This window comes from Populus nigra, chromosome 1 (assembly GCF_951802175.1).
Source record: "Populus nigra chromosome 1, ddPopNigr1.1, whole genome shotgun sequence".
Lineage (NCBI taxonomy): Eukaryota > Viridiplantae > Streptophyta > Magnoliopsida > Malpighiales > Salicaceae > Populus > Populus nigra.
The window spans coordinates 42,346,718-42,364,801 of record NC_084852.1 but is presented as its reverse complement, the minus strand read 5'-3'; the positions used below and the strand labels follow the sequence as shown (position 1 = coordinate 42,364,801).

At 30.2% G+C, this 18,084-nt stretch overlaps 1 protein-coding gene across 2 annotated transcripts; it reads right to left on the bottom strand.

The window, feature by feature from the left end:
- Positions 1-727: 727 nt before the first annotated feature.
- LOC133678482 (BTB/POZ domain-containing protein POB1-like) lies at positions 728-4,311 on the bottom strand. Of its 2 annotated transcripts, none has more exons than XM_062100789.1 (6): positions 3,911-4,311; positions 3,133-3,288; positions 2,889-3,010; positions 2,749-2,812; positions 2,251-2,530; positions 728-1,963 (listed from the first exon to the last, which is right to left on the bottom strand). In XM_062100789.1, exons 1-6 carry the CDS (start codon positions 4,158-4,160, stop codon positions 1,150-1,152), a joined length of 1,686 nt encoding a protein of 561 aa, XP_061956773.1. In that variant the 5' UTR covers positions 4,161-4,311; the 3' UTR covers positions 728-1,149. The 2 variants fall into 2 exon arrangements, with proteins under 2 accessions (XP_061956773.1, XP_061956779.1); XM_062100795.1 differs by having other exon boundaries at positions 3,133-3,316; positions 3,911-4,131.
- Between the last annotated feature and the right edge of the window lie 13,773 nt (positions 4,312-18,084).

Here is an 18,084-nt window from a genome sequence, read left to right as displayed (position 1 = left end):
ATATGAAAAACAACAAATCATACTCACACACAATACTCTCTTTCTTGTCTCGCTTTGTCTCTTTCAAAAGTTACAATATTTCTCTTAGTGGATGATAGAAATTTGAACCCCAGAAACTATAAATTGTTTAAATGATTTGGCCTGTGTGCATATCTCGTATAGAATCTCTCCCTCTTCACGTATGAAACTAAGCAAAGTAGGTGACTTTGTTGTGTGTAACTTGGCAATATTCACAAAGTATGTTACACTTGATTTCTTCAATTGAGAACTGAAAAGTGGTTGCAGTGCCTTTACATGTTAAAAAGTTGGGGTTTTTTCATTACAATTATTATTATATTACTCTTAATGTGCTAGTATTCTAATTTGTATTATAGTAATTAATATATTATTATTTTAACTAGTATTATAGTAATTTACTATTTAATTACTATTAAATTAATAATATATTATTCTACAAATTATTAATATTTAAATTTTATTTTTGAATTAAATTAAATTAATTTATTAAATATAAACATGAAATGCTTTTGTTATGATATATTATTTAATTTGTTTTTTGAATCATTACTCTAACATGTGCGTGCAACCTCTTTCAATGATGTTAGAATCATCTCGATGAACTTAATAGCAAAACAGTATCCATAACGAAGCAAATATATATAAATTTCCAATGAGTTTTTCTTTCTTGTTCTCCCAAGTATATTCTTCCAAGTATAATATTAACAGCTTATTTTTTATAGTTAATTATTACACCCCAATACTTTTTATTATTAAATCCAATCAAATTAATGTCTCGTATCTCCCGAAAGGAAATGAGCATGAAAAAGAAAACATTGCTTAATCAGTAACTTTCCAGCAATTAAGATGTCACTAGGCTACTAGCATCCTATCTAAGTAAACATAATTAACGGTAATTTTCATCTTTTGTCTTCTCTTACTGTTTGCAAGTGAAAATGCCAAAGCATTTCAATAGGAGAGCCCCATTGTGATTTGTATCTGAATGTACAATTCATCTAGCCAGGTCAAAATAGCATCTTGGATAGTTGACAGATTACTTTCAGGCATCGCTGGAATGAATAGATCAAATAACGCCAGCAAGAAAAACCCAAAATCAACTTAGGGCAAAAGCCGAGTCCTGGAGGTAAAAACTCATTGCCTTATGGTAAGCTCAGCCCTGAGATGGAGGATGCCATTAATAAAATAATTGCTGTCATCTTCCATGAATGCTTCCCAGTGTACACTGAACAGGTTCCGATACCCAACAGCCTTCCCACCTGTGAAAGTGTAGTTCCCTTTGTACTTGTTGACATACCCCTCAGTTGGCTTTGACCTGGCTGCAAACTCATAGTCAACAGCAAAGCTCGCTGATCCCTTTTCTTGCATTCCCAGAAAAAGTCCAAAACAGTGATACGTGCCCTGTTGGTCCATGTTGCAGTGGGCAGACAAGAAAAACCCCTGTCCACCAAGGTGAAATGCTTGCGAATACACCCGACCAGTGGGAAAGAGTTGCGCACACTCCTCCCGCTTCAAGTCCAGGTACACCACACACTGCTGATGAGGAAGTTCAAAATCAACCACCTTGACAGGTCGGTACTTATATGCCCGCTCCACAAAGCGACGATTGACAGCATTGGGTACATCTACTGCAAGAGCATGCTGCCTATGTGGTGTCTCAGCCTTGAAAAACAAGGCCTCAAGCACAACCTTGGATGCAAATTCAGGGTGTAAGTCATTGCAATTTAAAACCTTCTTCAATTTTCGACAAGTCATATATGGGAAACGGATTAGTTGAACAAGTTGTTTGGCAAGAACTTCTTTCCGCTCCTCCAATTTGGGATAATGAGTATGAGCCCACTTGAGCACTAAGTCATATATAGTATCCTCTGAAGCTGCCTGGAGATAATCACTGGATAGCACAGCCTCAATACCAGCCAAAGGCAATCTAAGCACCTCTTCCTGAAACCTAACCAGAAATGAAGCTCAATAGCAGGGGTCAATAATTCAAGAAATAAATGCAGAAGTTCAAATGCATTTTCCACATTATTCCATGGGAAATTAGTGCTGCGAGCAGCTCACAAGAATAAGCTCAAAATATTCTTTCCACTTTAATTAAGCAAAAGCTGTGGGCATTGCCAAAATGAATACATGAGTACATTCAACATTGGCATAAAATCATAAAGAAAATTTCTAATAATAACAGGCAAGCCATCAATTACAAAGAAAATCGAGCTGCAAATAAAAGAGGCTTACTTATATATATCTTTGTATCTCACAGATAGAAACTTCTTTGCTGCGTCTGTCAGGGGCTGGGCTGCTTCGGCCATTAAAATACTCGAAGGAAGGTCCAAGTAGAGCAAAGCAGATTCACAGGTCATTTGGATGTTGCACAATAACTTGCTGCAATATCTCATGCATGATGCAACCTTGAATTTGTCAGCAGCCAAGAGCACATCCAGCAAAGCAGTTGCTCGGCTCGCTGATAAGTTGTTACTATACATAAAATTGAGGAGGTCCATTAAGGCCTCTTCTTCTGCTCCAGGAGAACAAACAGGGGAAGAAGAAAACAGCAATAAGTCAACTTCATCAACTCGAGATTGGAACAAAGAAACAATGAAAATGATGACGGCCCATAAATGTGGTGCATAACTAACAATGAAAAAACTATATAAAATTATATTTATAAAAAAGCAGCCATCAATAGGCACTAGTAACCAGAAACAGCCAATAACCTAATTCTACTGTATTTACCAGAGGCATGTATCTGTATAGTAACGTCTCGCTGCGCTGACTCTTTTATCCCATTTAAAAATAACTGCAAGAAACAACATAACTTTAAAAAGGCACAAAGTTCAAACAATAAAAGAGTAAAACAAGGCACCACCTCTCACCTCGTGAAAAAATAGACTCTTGGCTGCCAATATTGCAGAGCTAATATGTACACTCTTAACTCTTAGAACTGTTGAACAATCCATGCTCCAGGATGAGTCACTGCTTGGACCAGCAGCATCACCTACACAAGTAAATAACCGATCATGCAAACAGAAAGCATTTTAACATGGCAATGGATACAATTTACATGCAAGTGACCAATAAAAGCAAAGACGATACAATAGAATAAAATAAGAAAAATACCACGTTGATGAAAATCGAATTGAGCATCTGTAGGAGACCCCTCAACCATGGCTACAGCTTCTACATCTTGATTTTCATAAGCCACAGTATCCTCTGTGTCGGGAATGTTACAGGTCAGTGCCTGCTCATCCTCACTTTGCCCCACGATTTCCACAGCTAAATGCCACAAAGTGTAAGCCACATTCTAATCAGCAAAACCAGTATCAACATAGACACTAGTAATGGTATTTTATTATTACAAACAAAATCAAAGAATCCAAAATTGCTAAATACAAGAACCTTAAAGTAAACCTAAGAGTTCCATTAGCAAGAAAGTCATTATTTTTTATACATAAAACACATTAAATCAAAATCCCATTAAATGGTCACCATAATTTTATTTTTTAAAATAAAAATAAAACCAAACTTTTATAAAGAACAAAGCTAAAAGCTCTAAATTATCCAATGACAGTTAACAATGCTAAAGATTGAAACTGTACGGAAAACCAATAATTCCCATTAACAAGAAAGCCATCAATTGATACATAAAACCACATTATATGCTAAATTTCCTCACTTCGGCAACGTAATTTTCAAACTCACATTAAAAATTATAAAATAAATGACAATCGTAGTGGCAAAAACAATTTAGTAAAGCTAACAATTATCAATTAACAACAAAATCATTACTTGCAATTCAAAAAACACATTATATCGAGCCAAGTAACTCCCAATCATCCAAATTCATAAAAAAGAAATCCAAACTTTATAAAAAAAAAAAAAAAACGGAAGTACTGACCTTTATCTTTCTTAACATTCTCTCTTCTTCTCTTTCTGTTACGGGCCCACTCAGTGATGCTAGAGCAGCCATCACCGGCTGATTTTACATCAGGCAAACCAGCGACGATCTCGATCTTTAACACCCTATCAGAGAAATTACTGTCATTGAAAGCGAAACTGAAATCATAGTCCCACCGGGACTCGACGGGAGAGACGTACGAGTCCATGTCACTTCGAGGATCAAAGAGGTCTGCCCCCGGTAATATCATTAAAAAGAGAGAATCTTTAAGGGCTTCTCATTTGATTTTTAAAGATTTTGAAACCTTGCAAATTGGGGATTTTTTTTATTAATTAGTTTGGATTTATTGTTAGTTAGGGTGTGAGAAACCCGGAAAGTTAGTTAGAGTGTGAAGATGGGGGTCTAGTATGGTTACCAAACATAGACAGTTAGTTAATATTTTGGATTTTCTTTGTCTCGAGAAAAAATGAACAAAGAAAATTATATGAAAATAAATTATTTAGAGAGATAATTTTGATTAAAAAAAAGTTGTAGTAAGTAGTAACTAATAAAGTAGTCTATTATTATTATTATTATAAAAACACTATAAACTCTCTTGGATTTCACTATGGTTTGGAGTAATACATTTTTTTTATCATCAAAATTTTATTATCTTTGATTGCATTTTTTTTTTTTGATAATCATAAAAAAAGATCAAGAGTAAAACACGGAGAAATCAAGTGGCCGATTAGAAGCTATGTGAAAAAGTTCACTATAATCTACCTACTTTCCTTTGAATTTCTTTTTAGTATCTTTAGTTTTTGAAATTTTTGTTTCAATTTAAATTTTTATTTTGTTCATTTTTATCCTTAAATTTGAGGGGGGAAAAAAGTTACCGAATTCTAGGAGAAAGGAAAGAAAGTTGTCGATTAACTTGATTTTGATAATAAAAACAATTGATCTTAATGTCAATAGTTTCCTTTCGACGAGAGGATTTTCATCAAGTTGTTTTTCCATTCATCTTGTCAATAAAAGTAAATTAGGGATTGAGAAGAATTTTAAATTTGGGATCATTTTTTTTATTTTCTTAACTGATTTTTTACTAATTTAACCCTAGAAATGATTTTATTTAGGTATGTAAGGTTGTTTTAGATGTTTTCAAGTGAAAATTAGGTGTTTTCAGGTAAAATTGAAAATAATTATTTTTAAAAGTAAAAAACTCAACTTTCTGGTCATTTACTGTTTGGTATTGTGGTAACTTTTGTGGTTGTGGTTTGAAAAAAGTTATTTTATAAAAAGTACTTTTGGTTGAGGTTGATTTGGTATTTATGTATGTTTGGTTAAAACTGTGGTTGAAATTGAAGTTGAACAAAAAGTAGTTTAATGTGTTTGGTTAAGAATACTTTTGAAATCGAGGTTATAAAATAATTTTAAAAAATATATATTAATATTAATGGTTTTTAATTAAAATATTATAGATTTAAATATTACTATTTCATCATGAAATAAATAATATTTTATATAAAATATTTTTTATTGTTCCATTAAACTATCTACAATTCCATCACGTAGAAATACATCCGACAAAGACTATAGTTTTCTTGGTTTCTTAAGCATGCAACAACATCAGGTAAAATACAATCAGGAACAAAATTGAGATTGCAGTCAAATTCTACAAATACTACGTCATCAAGCGATCTCCGTCTAATTTATGTAGTGTTATTGAATAATGTTAAACACTAGTTTTTCAAATAAAACACAATTAAAAATAAAAAAAATTATTTTTATTTTAGTAGATCGAACTCGGTTCGATGTATTTTTAGCTTTAAAACAGCATAACAATGCATTCATTTGTTCCTTTTGTCCACAAAATTGCAAACTCATATCTCTATTCTGATCATGCGTTGAGCCTTCTAGACAGACGCTCGTTGGCCTCTATTTCTTAGGCCATTATGTTTTTTTTTTCTTATTAAACTTGATTCAAATAAATAACTATATTAAAAATATTATTTTATGAAATGTTATTGAATTTATGTTTTTTTTATGGATGACATTATAGGGTTTTTTTTACAAAATTATCAAACACTCTTTTTTATATATATAACCCTTCGTGATTGTCTTTATTTAAAAAAAATAATTATTTGTTTACTTTTTTACCTTGTTTTTTATTATCACTTGGATACACAAAAAAAGACTCCAAAAAGTTCAAGTGTATTATTTATATATTTTTTTAAAGTATCCACAGAATAATCATCAAAACATTATTTTTTATTAAAGTTTTATTTTATGATTATGATAATTATTTGGTTCAAAAAATGAACATTTTGATAAAAATAAATAAATAAAAGCACATTAATAGGACAAAGAGGTTTTAATTAAAAAAAAAAAGATGTTTTTTTATCCTTATTTCGGGTTGCCTGAGTGTTTTGGATATTTAATCTATTTGCATTTGGTTTTTTTATCAATTGAAATACATTGCGTGCGCAAGAAGCTCACGGGATTAGCTTGTCCCAAATTTGGTCCAATCAAACTTCTTGGGACTAAGCAATTTCATTAAAACAAAGGGTTGAGACTTGAGAATCTTGGGGCTGACATGTATATTGTTGAGGCCCATACCAACTTAGTTATTGGGCCTAGTTGCTTCTTCACCGGGCTATTTGCTGAGAGGGGCCTTTTTAAGGAAATTAAGCAACGTCATCACATTAAAACTCAAATAAACATCATTTTCAGAGTTCTGGGCCAAACATAAATAGCACCCACTTAATTTCCTTGTTAACGCCCTGTTTTGGGCTATAGTTGAATTGGCATTCATTAAATTTTGAAATTTCTTCTTTTTTTTTAATTAATTTTTTTAGTATTTTTTAATCGTTTTGATATGCTGATATTAAAAATAAAATTAAAAAATTAAAAAAAATTATCTTAATATATTTTTAAATAAAAAATACTTTAAAATATAATTTTTACAACACTTCCAAACAAACCCTAAACCTGACATGTCAACATAAGCCATGCTTATGACATCACCTTAAAATTCTTTGGGCTCATTCTTTAAGAGCACATGTAAGAAGTGAGAAATTCAAAGGGCTTGAATTAGGATGGTAAACCTTACCCGATCGAATATATTTCCTTTTCATGCACATGAAAGCAACTTGGACATGGTTCTCTCACTTTGCTCTTCCAAATAATTTTTACTCCTTTTTACCCAATTTATTTGACCCTTTTGATTTTTTAGGTCAATAACTAGTTAAAAAAAGTTGGTCAAATTAATTTTCTTGCCTTTTGAAACTAATTTTTTCAGGTCAAATTAATTTTTTACTCCTTTTAAAATTAATATAGGATAGGGGAAAGAATTGGGGGTGTAAACTTATTACCACTTTCATTGTTCATATGAATAGTGAAGGTGATTTTTTTTATCTTTTCATTTCACTTCTTTTTAATAGGACGATTAATGGTAGCCAATTGATCACAAACTCTCTTGAAAACTCGAGAAAACTCAGCAATGGATTGAGATCCTTGTTGCATCAGTTGGAGTTCATTCATGAGATGCAATTCGTGAGTCTTTGATCGGTGTGAAAAGAAAACTTCAAGAGCTTGTCAAGCCTCATGTGAGTGTTGCCAACTCGGTATCTCACTTATGGACTCTCTGTAAGAGAAGAAAATAATAAATTCAACATTATTTTGTTTGTTTACACCCAAGAATTGTAATTAGGATTTGGCTTTGTAACTCCATTAAAATAAGTGATCAAGGCACATGGAGCAATGATGCTACTATCCAAAAAATCAAAGAGCTCTTCATTGGTTAACAAAGAAACAAACGAAATTGATTTCTCTATAATAGATACTTGAAAGAAGTTAGTTTAATAGTGAGCATATGCATCATTGTGTTAAGCGAAATGGTAGAGGATGAATAAAATGAATGGTTCAGGATCATGATTTGCAACCTTGCTCCGAAACCATAAAAGTGTAAGACAAATCTTCTTCTATGATAAGAAGACCTCTTTCTATTATATACAAATGTTACAACGAGAGAATCCTATATAATAGAAAAGATAATAAGAAAGGATAAATATAAATAAGTAAATTAACATCATACAACTATACAAAATACAAAGAGATTCTATGTTAACAGATCGAATAGGTAAATGGACATATCTTAAGGATCTCCCTTTATCAATTACAAATTACAGTTGGCATTGAAAGAGAATTATTTATCCAATTGTAATTGTTTTTTAATACCAATTTAGCATGTCATCAAATGATCATTAAGTATCTATATATGAGCAGTGAATGGCACCTAATTACGATCATGTGTTGATCTTTCCTTTAATAACCTCGTCTGCTCCTTTCTTGTTCATCACTTTAGTTGCTTGTTGCTATCGTTATGTATGTATAGTCAAAGGTGCAAAGTTGAAAATTCTGCGTCTTTCTAATATATAGTTCTTTAACATTAAGAAAGCAGCAACCTTTTGTTATGAATCTTTAACTTGTTTATATTTGGAAACTCTTTTCTATTGCCGACTCCGGCAAGAAGAATTTAAATGATGCCCTAATACCAAATTTCTTTTAAGTTTACGCCTTATAAACAAGCATCTTTAAGTACTGCTGGTTTATTTCATGGATATAATTATAGCTATTATAAGTATCAACATAAAGCTTCCACATTTGTGCAAGATTACACTTGTTAAGTCATTTCAATCAAAGCAGCTTTTAATGGCATCCATTGATACTGTTTTCTTTGCTTTTCTAGAACTTGACCAATATTATAGAGAATATGAGTTATGGATCGTGAATATGCATTTTCAAGACGAAGAGACATGAGGATATATTTTTTAATTTTTAAAAGAAGGAGACATGATGAATATTACCTATCAAATTAAGAAGTAAAATCTTCTTTTTATAACAGCCAATAATTTTCTTAATAATTCACATTTCCCATCATGTCCTCCAGATCAACAACAATGCTTAACAAATTTCATCTCCACGCATGATTAAGGAATTATTAGTCTCTTAATACTTCATTTCTCTAATCAAGTTTCTCCGGGACATTAACTCAATACAGGATGAGTAAAACGAGATTCTTGCCTAAAAAATGTGATGTAAAACTGTAAATACGTTAAAAGCAACTGGTGTAAAACTGAAAGGTTTATACTGTGATTATGTGGGGGGAGAAAAACTTCAAAATGGAACCTGTGAACAAGAAAGAGAAGGGAGAGAGAGAGGTCTAAGAAAACTCCAAAGCATATCCAGGAGCACGAGAGAATATTAATGAAAACATCCAAGGACCATTGCATGTGGGCAGGTGTGAATGATTCTGGCTAAAGCCCATCATGACAGAGAGATGGATTTAAAATCATATACTTCCGAAAAAGATAATAGGAAAAAAAAAGAAAAAACCAGCTGTTTTACAAGCATAAGGTCATTTCATGGGACAACCCCATTTGCCCAAATAAAGCATGAACTGCCCTGTTAGACTCTGTGCTATTATTGCATGGGTACTTGCTTCTCTCAAATGGCTGACGTTGTCTGTAAGACAGTAACTTCGTCTCTTTCCTTGAATTCTAATATTTCTCTCCCCCGTCTATGAAGGGAGGTGTCCGTGCCTTATGTTTGTTTAAAGCCCGTTTCCATGATTCTCCATTTGATCCCATGTTAACCTTTTAGAAAACAACAATCTCATGAAAGAAAGTATTCTACACATGTGCGTTTTTAAAGTTGTTTGTGCCAAGGTTAATTACATAGCCAAGCCATTGCTCTTGTGGTTATTGATCTAAATTTCTGGATTTAATGATAGATTCATGGATCGATTTGATCTCGTGAAAGAAATTTTTTTGCCAAATATGTACTTATTTATTTATTTTCTTGCTTTAATACTACTATTTTTTTGCCTTCTCTTTCTTCTTTTTTTTTAAAAAAATAATCATATGATATTCATAGAATAACTATGTCATCCTACTAATTATTCTTTGAAATCCATCTTGAATAAATAAATAAATACAAGCAAGGAAGAGAAATTCAAAATGAATATATTCTTATCATTTTTTATAGTTCATAGATTTTATTCTCTCTCTTACTTATGTTTGTCACTTTCTTCAAAGTAGAAATGTTACTAGTTACTCTATATGTATCATTAAATTGTTTATTTTAATTTTTAGAGCTTGTTTTCAACCAAAGATGTTTTTGGTTTTTTATTTATATTTTAGAGTTTTTTTTCATTCAGCAAAAACTAAATATAAACTTAAATTGAAGTATGGTTTGGGTTTTTGGCTTCAGAAATAAGAATTATAGTCTTTTTTTTTTCTCTCTATTAAAAAAACGAAACATATTTTTACTAATCCAATCAAAAGAAAAAGAAAGCAAAATATACAACTACCCACCCATATTTAGAAATTGACATGTAATATTATAATTCTAAGATTAAAAGTCCTACATAAAAAAACCAAAAATAAAATTAAAAAGAAAGAAATACTGGGTTTTCAATTTTAATCAAATTCGAAAGTTTGAAAACCAAAAAATCCTGACCATTAGTCCTAATTAAAGACAGTGTTTTTGCTTAATCTCGAAAGAGCTAGAGGGAAAGGATTCTCAATTTAGGATCTATTATGTCGTGGAATTTTTTTATTTTTTGAGAATTGTTTTATGGAAAACAAAACACGTTTTTTTCTTCAATTGTAAAGCTTCTCCATCTCTCCAATTCTTCAATTTTGCATTATATTTGAATTTTTTATCTTATAATTTTTTCACTATTTGTTAAATAGAAAATTAACCGATATTCTCAACTGATTAAACATAGTGAGAATACTGAAAGCATTATTATCAATATAAAATATTAAAATTAACTTTTCCTTGCCTTTTCATCTCTAATTGATATTTTTTTTTAGGAGTTAATTAGTAATACATAACTTTATCATGAGGATTTTATTTGAAAAAAATAAAAATAATAAACTAAGCTAGATTATAACAAATAATATGCATTTAGATTTTCAAATTCTTTATTGAAAAAGCTAAAAATTAAAATAGAAAATTGTTTGATGTAATTTCGTTAGATTAGGCTTTAAGCGGACACTGAAGATGGTGAAATGTAAATTAAGACTAAATATCGAGGGCGGGGAATTAATGTTCCAACAAGTACACCAAGAAGATCATTGTACTGTACAATGTTTTTGGACTCTGTGCACAAGATTGAAGGAATATTTGTGCAAATTAAAGCATCTGAAGATTCTGAACCGTGCAGAAACAGGAAGTGAAAGGAAGAAAATAGAGAGTGAAGGAGCAATTAAAATAATGAACAGGAGGAGAAATTCAACCACCAGTGACAAAATATCATGATGAATTTCATTTTAGTCATGGAGGAAGAGCGAGGGAAATAATGAGAAGACACCGAGTATCTGAGGAGATAGCGAGTGTCAAGGTTTGTCTTCTAAACCAGACAAACTTTTGTTAATTTTTTCCTTTCAAGCTAGGTCTTTTTTTAGATTAGTGTTTTCTTGCTTGATGTCAAAGAAAGACTCAATTATAGAAACCAGTCCGTGTCCTGTTCTCCATTTACGCCTGCGTTGCATCATCGTTCATCCTAGTTACAGTAACTGTATTTCTATTCTTCATATTACCAAACAAAAAAAAACATATTTTTTCAAGTAGATAATTTCACTGGGAGTTCGAAGGAGGGAATTTCTTGTTGGAATTATTGACTTGGTCGATTTGTCTATAACATAATAACTGAATAATAGGCAGGAATTGTTGCTTAACCTGTCAAGTAAGCTAGTTTATAGAAGTTGATCAGTTCAATTCTGTTTTGATTTATTTTTCCTTGTATTTTGATTTTTTGTTTTGTAAGGCTTTATGAAAGCCACAGCTATCTTTGCATTTTTCAATAATAAGAAGTATCAGTTTCTTTTATTTCTTACTTCATTTTAATCCTTTTTATTTACCTTAATTACTTTGATCCCCGCAACTTCTGTTTTGTTTACCTTAATTATGATTTTTCTCTTATAATCTCTTCCTCCTTTTTATTAATAATAATAATCAAAAATTAAAAATTCATATAACATACTCTTAACTTGAATATAACCATGGCTTATATGATATAAAACCTTGTGTACATTAGTTTCAAGGAGTATAATTTAATTATTTAGATTTTAGATTTATTTTTTAAAAATTACTAGTTTGAGTTCCATAAATTTTAAAATTATTAAAAATTTATATAATCATTAATTTTACAATTTATAATATTAATTAAAAAATATACAAGGATACTCACGTTGAAAAAATAAAAAACGTTACAGTTATCAAAACTTTCTATTAAAAACCCCGTAAAAGAAAGATTTGAGAGAGATTCTGACAAGCCTAGATTAGCACCCTTATTTTTTTTCAAATCAAATCATATTCACATTATTAAAAAATCTAGGGTTGGACCCAGGATTAATTACATGAATGGACATTAGGCTTGCCTTGTTAATCACCATGTTTCCGCACAAGGCACAAGGATAGGCCCACCAAGAATACCGACTTAGGGCTGTTGGGTTTTGAATATTGCACACACAGTAAAAATAATAAAATAAAATTATTAAAGAATTTTTAAAATCTTGTTAGACAAGTTTAAAATAAAAAAAAAGTAATTTGTTTAGAATAGATATTCATTGATTTCATGTAATTGATGTGTAAAATTATAATATTGATGCGTGGAGATGAATACATTACTTAATTTCAGCTTAGTTGAAGTTTTTAGAATATTTTGAATTATAACTCTTTGAGAAATTTGAGATGAAATGTATGGATGTTGAGGACATTGTAGAGTTTAGGGGAAATTAGATAAATAGTATTGAACTTTATAAATGATAATTAATTATATGTTGTTGATGCAAAATATAATGAAATTTTGAAAAGAAAAACCTTGACTTGTCAAGGGTAAGATTCGATGAATGAGGGATTTTATAAAAAGAAATTGATTCATTAAACATGCATTGTTAAGTTTGCAATTGAGCATGTGAGGGTTGGATTTTTTTAGATGCAAATTAAACCCTATAAATTTCTTTGTTGTTAGTTGAGAATATAAAATTGAAGGAGAATCGAAATTGGATTTCTTTTATGATTTTTTAGTTTAAATAGTTTTGGCCATGTTAATGCAGGGAAGGCTGAAGGAGTTGGATAATAGACAAGAGCAGGTGGGTGTTGGCAAACTTCAGGTGGTGCTTAACAATTTAAAATTTATTTTAAAATTTTTTTTATGTCTCATGCTCTATTTTTATTTTGTTCCCTAAAGAAATGTGTGCATAAAGAAAGAAATATAAAAAATGGATTGTATGGAAAAATGGTGACCTTGACTTACAATGTATTTACTTTGATTAGATGTTAAAAACAGAGTTAAAAATGTTGATATGTCTGACTTACTAGTATTATAAAAAAATTATTTGGAATAAAATAAGATATTGATTTATATAAAAAATATATATTTATGGAAATTATGACGAGGATCATAACTGACGATGCATAACAAATTTATGCGTTATATTATGTAGTTCTTAATTGTAAATCTATTGTTGTATAAACTTGATTTCAGGTTCTTCGTAGACATGGCATGAGCAATAGTTATTGTTAATATTCTTTTAAATTAACCACAAACCCTAAATTACAAAATGTTAACACAAACATATCAGAAGGACCAACAACATAAACAATAACATGTAATGTCAAAAAAAAATCTAAAATTATAAATTTAAAATGATTTAACTAAATAAGTGCAGGTTTGAGAAAGGAGTTGGGAAACTCGTTGGATGGCAAGGTTTAAGAAAGGAGAAACAAAAATGGGATGGAGGATGGGCAAAGAGGAGGAGAGGATCTAGCTAGTATCATCCGTGTTGTCTCATCTGTAGTTGTTATAACTAGTGTTGATTTCTTGCTCACCAAAGAAGTGCGGGGGCATGCATTTGTGTCAAGATTTTCAATTGTAATTTGCTTCGCAGTTCATCCTTTTCTTGTTCTCTAAAAAGGGAATGGATCTGGAATGTAATATATAACGAAGGATTTTTAATTTCAATTACCACTTATTAGCAGAGAAATTGAGATAAATGGAGAGGGAATTGGCACGCATAAAAACGACATGGTTCAGATATCATAATACTCCTAGGTATGTAGAGTTTAGTGTTTCTAATTTAGCATATAGAATAAAATATTTAAGATATTTCGTATTTATTAATAAATTTCTCCATAAAACTAATTCAATAATTTAGTAATGGAAAATTAATATGATATAAAGTTAATATTTCAAATATTGACCATATGATTTCTCCATATTTTACATTTTAATCCTCTCTTTTTAAATCTTCTTTTTCTTTTCAAACTTCATCTATCAATTATTAAATGAGAATAAAATGAACCCAGTAAAAGAAAAAAGAGCGCTAATGAAAAATAAAATAAAATTGAGGTGGGTGGCTGTGCTTCCACTCCATTTTTTTTTATATAGTATATAGTATAATAAAATGAATGGACATTTAAGGTACCAACGAAATTACCTATATCATGTCTAGTTGTGTCTATGTCTCCTGCTTTCGTTGATTGAATGGATATTACTTTCTTTGTTTCTGGTAATAAAATGGATATTACTTTACACTGCATAGTATTGATTCAGATTATGACGTCAGAATATATAAATGTAAGATCATCTTTTCGCACACATTAATTTGATCAGTTGTGCCCCTTGCATATTGTCTTCTATCTATGCATTAATCAAGTTAATTATTCTTTATTTGTTTCTCAATTTCTTTACTTGGCCTGGATAATTCTGTATTTTATTCTATAAATAAAAAAATAAAATTTGATCAACAAAGTTTTGTTAATTTCTTTATTCGCTTACACTTGATAATTTTTAAATTTTATTTTTCATTTAACCTGGATAGTTTTTTTTAAGAATAAAAAAACAACTTAAGATGGAAATACATTTTATATATAAAAAGTTGAAAATTTTGTACATGAAAACTTAAAATTTAAAATGGATGATCATGTATAATGAAAAATTGCACATTTACCATCGTCAAATGTGTTTCATCAATATATCCATCATCTTATATTTCATAATATATTTTTAGACAATCTCTTGATTTACTAGAACCATTCGATCATGGTGGGTATTAGCTAATCAATTGTTAATGATGAACTTTTTTTTCATTAAAAACTGATTAAGAAATTAAAAATATAAATAAATAGTAAGCAATTCAAATAAATACAAAATTATCATAAAACAATTAATCAATTTTTCATTTTTTTGAATTGTTTCAATTTCATTTTATTTTTAATCAATGTTTCCCGGCGAGAATTTTTTCCACGCGAAAAAGTTGGGTAGCAAAACCATAATCTATTGTAGCGTGTCTTTCCCTCTCTTCTTTGAATATAATACAAATTGTTACTTTTCTTCTTCTATATTACTTTAATTTTTTATAATCAAATTAAGTCGTGGTTTGATCCATATTAAGATCCACAATTACTATGAATCTTTAACTTCAATTCCCTGAACATAGTACAAAATGTTACTTTTCTTCTACATTACTTAATTTCCTTATAATTAAATGAAATCTTGATATGATTCATGTCAAGACCCACAATTACTATGAACTCTTAACTCCAAACAAAGATTTATAGCATTTGATCTTATCTCTTTCACAGCATCAAGGCTTCATCATTAAATCTTAATATTTCCTCCCTCCATGGAGATCTTTCTCCCGGGCCAATGCCCGACTCTACATCTGAGAAAAGGGATGGACCAATCGAGTTATAAAGTGAAGGCCACTTGATCAAACTTACAAAATAATCTTGGAAACATGGAGTAAATAACAAAGTTGAAAAGATTAGATGGATGGACAGGAGAGAAAAAAAAGTGGTGATTGGACAATGGAAATGAAATGGTAATGAGAAAGAGGAAAAAATAGTCGAGGGCCTGGAACAATGGGACGGAGAGGGTACCATGTCGTAGGCAGCCTTTTTGCATTGACAAGACAGTGATTTCAGTAAGTGACCGGGAATCTGATGTGATCTCTTTTGCCACAAAACATATTATTTCCTCGTTGCCATCATAGTCCCATTGGCTCTTTTGTGCACCTCCACCCTTCCCTGTCTGTCTTCCTGCTCCACCTTCCCTAATAATCTAACACCTCGAGTCCGGAAGCTTTTTGGGATAATTTATACTAATGGCCTTCTCTGGAGTGTGCGTCCAAGAACCAGCTACCGTTTATTCTTTATATTCTCTAGACAAATGGAGTAAGAAAAAAAAACACAAAGGAAAAACTAAAACTTTCTATTTATTCAAAGACAACATGGTCCCAATCTAAGAAGTGAAAAAACTAGTTTTTTCAATTCATACCGAGTTTGAAAAACACATTCTAGAGGTTTTTCAATACAATTTTTCATTATTCTTTAAATAAAAAAACATGAACAACACATTTTTTATACAAATGTTTTTTTGGCAACGTTCATTTTTTTTATATTTAGTTAGTGTCGTTAATTTAATTTTTGTTAATATAAATCTAACATGAAGTTTTTTTTTAGTTAACAGTGTGATTTTTAATGAAATAAAATTAATATTCTATAATTAGATTATCATGAATATAAAATATTAAGATGAACATTATAAATCATAATTTTAAATTTTTATAAAAAAATAATTTTAATATTAACGTGTTTTTTTATTCTTGTAAAAGAATTTATATTTATTTTCAACAAATAAATATATCTTTTAATTTTTTATTTGAAAATAAAAAAACATACAAAACATATATATATATATATATATATATATATATATATATATATATATATAAATTCTGTTACCGACACACCCTTGACTTTGTTACCTAACGTGTTATAAACATCAGTTTCGCTGTCTTCTTTTTCTGTGTTGTTTTCTCTTTTGTTTTGTTTTTTTTTTTTTTTGATAAAAAAGAACAACAATAGTGGGTTTCTTCTCTCTCTTTGGAATTCTTTGAAAATTTATGATGGTTGGAATACCATAAATCAACCTGCTTAATTAACGTTTGAGATTATAGTATTGATTATTTTGTAAAGAATTTTTTTATTTAAATTTTAATTTATTTATTTTAATTTATTTTTAATATAAATCTATCAAAACAATCCAAAATCATAAAAAATAATAATTTAAAACAAAAAAAACTTAAAAATTTTCAAAAACAATTTTTTAACTTGGTAAAGTCTTGATGCGTTTCTATTTCCTTTTTCGAGTGTAGGTTATTCTTCTGATAAGCTCTTGAAATATCTACACTTAATTTGCGAGGAAAAATAAAATACCTAACCACTAAACATGCACGGAGCCAGTTCTTTGAGAGAAAAACAGAGGAAAGGAAAAAATTGCAAGTTAAAATTCGGATTTCAGGATTAAGAAATTCTACAAATTACTCCTTCATTCAGGGATTGGTCAAGTCTTTTCCGGAGGTTTATAATACATATCTATTTATCACAAAAGAAACTGATAAATTTAACAAGAACAATTAATTTCTAATTAAAAACATAATAATCGTGTTATTTTCTTTCCATATTTTAATGCAGCCGCGCCCGCACGTCCATAGACCACAACTACGAACCAAGCAGTGCGCGACGCTTGAGACCCCCCCCCCCTCCTCCTCCAAAGAACATAACGTGTTTCCTTTTGTTGTACTTGAACTAAAAAGTAATGATTAATAAAATTCTGATGATTTTTTTTACTTTAAAATATTAATCAGATCAGAAAGATGATTTTTTTTCTTATGAACATCAAAACTTATCTTAAGATACAACATGATTGTGAAAAATAACAACAGCCACCACTTGCGCGAACCCAAAAGCAAACAAAAAGTCCCTAGAAAACAATTTTGCTGCGAGAAACTGAAATTTTCTACCTTGTGTAAATGGTGGTCATATATATATATATATATATATATATATATAAAGCGTGAAAACTGTCCGAAGGACCAACATGAAGAGAAAATAATGTGGAGGATAAGTAGCTTTTTATAGCTAGGAAACAAGGGCATTATAAAATATGTTACTTGGGGAGAACTTACTTGTACTATTTATTCTACCTTGTACGCATGTGCCATAAGATATTGATAATATAGGTAGCCTCGAAGAATTGCATGCTGTCTTCTTCCCCCCCCCCCCCTACCATACGTATAAATAAAGCAATGGAGCAAACAAATGACAGGACATCGCACAGT

Excerpts from the sequence above, each read along its gene's own strand:
- LOC133678482 (XM_062100789.1), bottom strand. The coding sequence starts at position 4,160 with ATGATATTACCGGGGGCAGACCTCTTTGATCCTCGAAGTGACATGGAC. Across the intron at positions 2,813-2,888 it reads AGAGTCTATTTTTTCACGAG|TTATTTTTAAATGGGATAAA; the intron begins GTGAGAGGTGGT and ends TGTTTCTTGCAG. Across the intron at positions 2,531-2,748 it reads TATACAGATACATGCCTCTG|AAGAAGAGGCCTTAATGGAC; the intron begins GTAAATACAGTA and ends CTCCTGGAGCAG.